This window comes from Egretta garzetta, unplaced genomic scaffold, assembly GCF_000687185.1.
Source record: "Egretta garzetta isolate BGI_Z169 unplaced genomic scaffold, ASM68718v1 scaffold44, whole genome shotgun sequence".
Taxonomy (NCBI): Eukaryota; Metazoa; Chordata; class Aves; order Pelecaniformes; family Ardeidae; genus Egretta; species Egretta garzetta.
This window is the reverse complement of record NW_009259490.1, coordinates 261,033-262,414: the sequence shown is the minus strand read 5'-3', so window position 1 is coordinate 262,414 and position 1,382 is coordinate 261,033. Positions and strand designations below refer to the sequence as shown.

At 39.9% G+C, this 1,382-nt stretch overlaps 1 protein-coding gene across 1 annotated transcript in view; it reads right to left on the bottom strand.

Annotated features, from left to right (window-relative positions):
- Positions 1 to 893: 893 nt before the first annotated feature.
- LOC104124918 (insulin-like growth factor II) overlaps positions 894 to 1,382 on the bottom strand; it is a 2,221-nt gene continuing 1,732 nt past the window's right edge. The window contains exons 4-5 of the mRNA XM_009637301.1: positions 1,226 to 1,267; positions 894 to 990 (exon numbers count right to left, since the gene is read on the bottom strand). Of these exons, the coding sequence (XP_009635596.1) occupies positions 894 to 990; positions 1,226 to 1,267 (139 nt within the window). The remainder of the gene's footprint in view (positions 991 to 1,225; positions 1,268 to 1,382) is intronic.

Below are 1,382 nucleotides of genomic sequence, written 5' to 3'. Positions count from 1 at the left end.
AGGAAGCAGTGGGGCCCCCCGTGGCTCGGGAAGCCACGCTCCGCCGGGGGGCCGTGCAGAAGCAGGGCCTCGAGTTGTAACTGGCAACACCTTCACCATTCAGAATAGTTTGTCTCTAGAACAGTTCCCTTTTAGGCTAAATTGTGGTGGGTTTGTGGTGTTTTTTTTTTTTTTTTTTAAAAAAAAAGGATGCGTGTCGATGTATTTCTGTGTGTGCGTGCATCTGTGTACATGAGTAACAGCCAACTAGCTCATATGGTCATGACCAAGCTATATTTCAGAAGAGAAAAGAAACACATTTATCACACTTTTCCTAAAACGAAAAGCTAAAATTTCAAGTTCAGTATTCGCTATCTCGTCCTTCCCTCCCCACCCTCCCTTGCTATTTCTGGGTTTTTTCCCTTCCAACTTACTTTAGCACCATAACACATTTTAAACATTACAATCCCTCTTCAGATACTACACAAAATGTCCCATAAAAATAGTGCTTTTTTTGCCAAAAAAGTTATATAATATATTATATATATAAATCAACTAAATCCGTGGCAAATGTGCAATGCAGACGCCTCCTCCATTTAAAGTGAGCATCAGCTCACTTTTTTCTTTTTTTTTTTCTTCTTTCCCCTTTCCTTTTTCTTCTCTCTTTCTCGCTTTCTCTCTCCTCTTCCTCTCTTTCTCACATCATTGATGATTTCAAAAAGGTGCAAGTCGATTTGGAATCTTGTAATGAAGCACACACACAAAAATGCAGATGGGGGCTCCTCGGAACTTCTTCTCAAAGTGAGCATCAGCTCACTTTTTTCTTTTTTTTTTTCTTCTTTCCCCTTTCCTTTTTCTTCTCTCTTTCTCGCTTTCTCTCTCCTCTTCCTCTCTTTCTCACATCATTGATGATTTCAAAAAGGTGCAAGTCGATTTGGAATCTTGTAATGAAGCACACACACAAAAATGCAGATGGGGGCTCCTCGGAACTTCTTCTCAGGTACGTTTTTTCTTTTAAAGGAGCAAAAGAAAGTTATAAAAATAAGAAAACCAAAAGAAAAAAAAAAAGAAGAAGAAAAAAGTGGGGTGGGAATGAGGCAAAAAAATTATATCCCTCAATATTTCTCCCCATTTTATTTTATTTTTTTTTCACTTTATTGTCACGAAAGACACGGAATGGACTCTTCTTCTTAAGGAAAAAAAAGATTAAAAAGAATTTTAACTTCAGATCCTTTTTCCCTCTTGCTCTTTCTTTTGTCTTCTGGCGTTGGCACCAGGGATGTCACGCAGCGCCTGGCAGCAAAAAAGTTCAAGTGCCAAACTGTCCCTTTGCAAGTACAGGCTTGGAAATACTGGGGGCGTGGGGGAACGACACAGGCCTGGGAAACGAAACAACCCTCCCC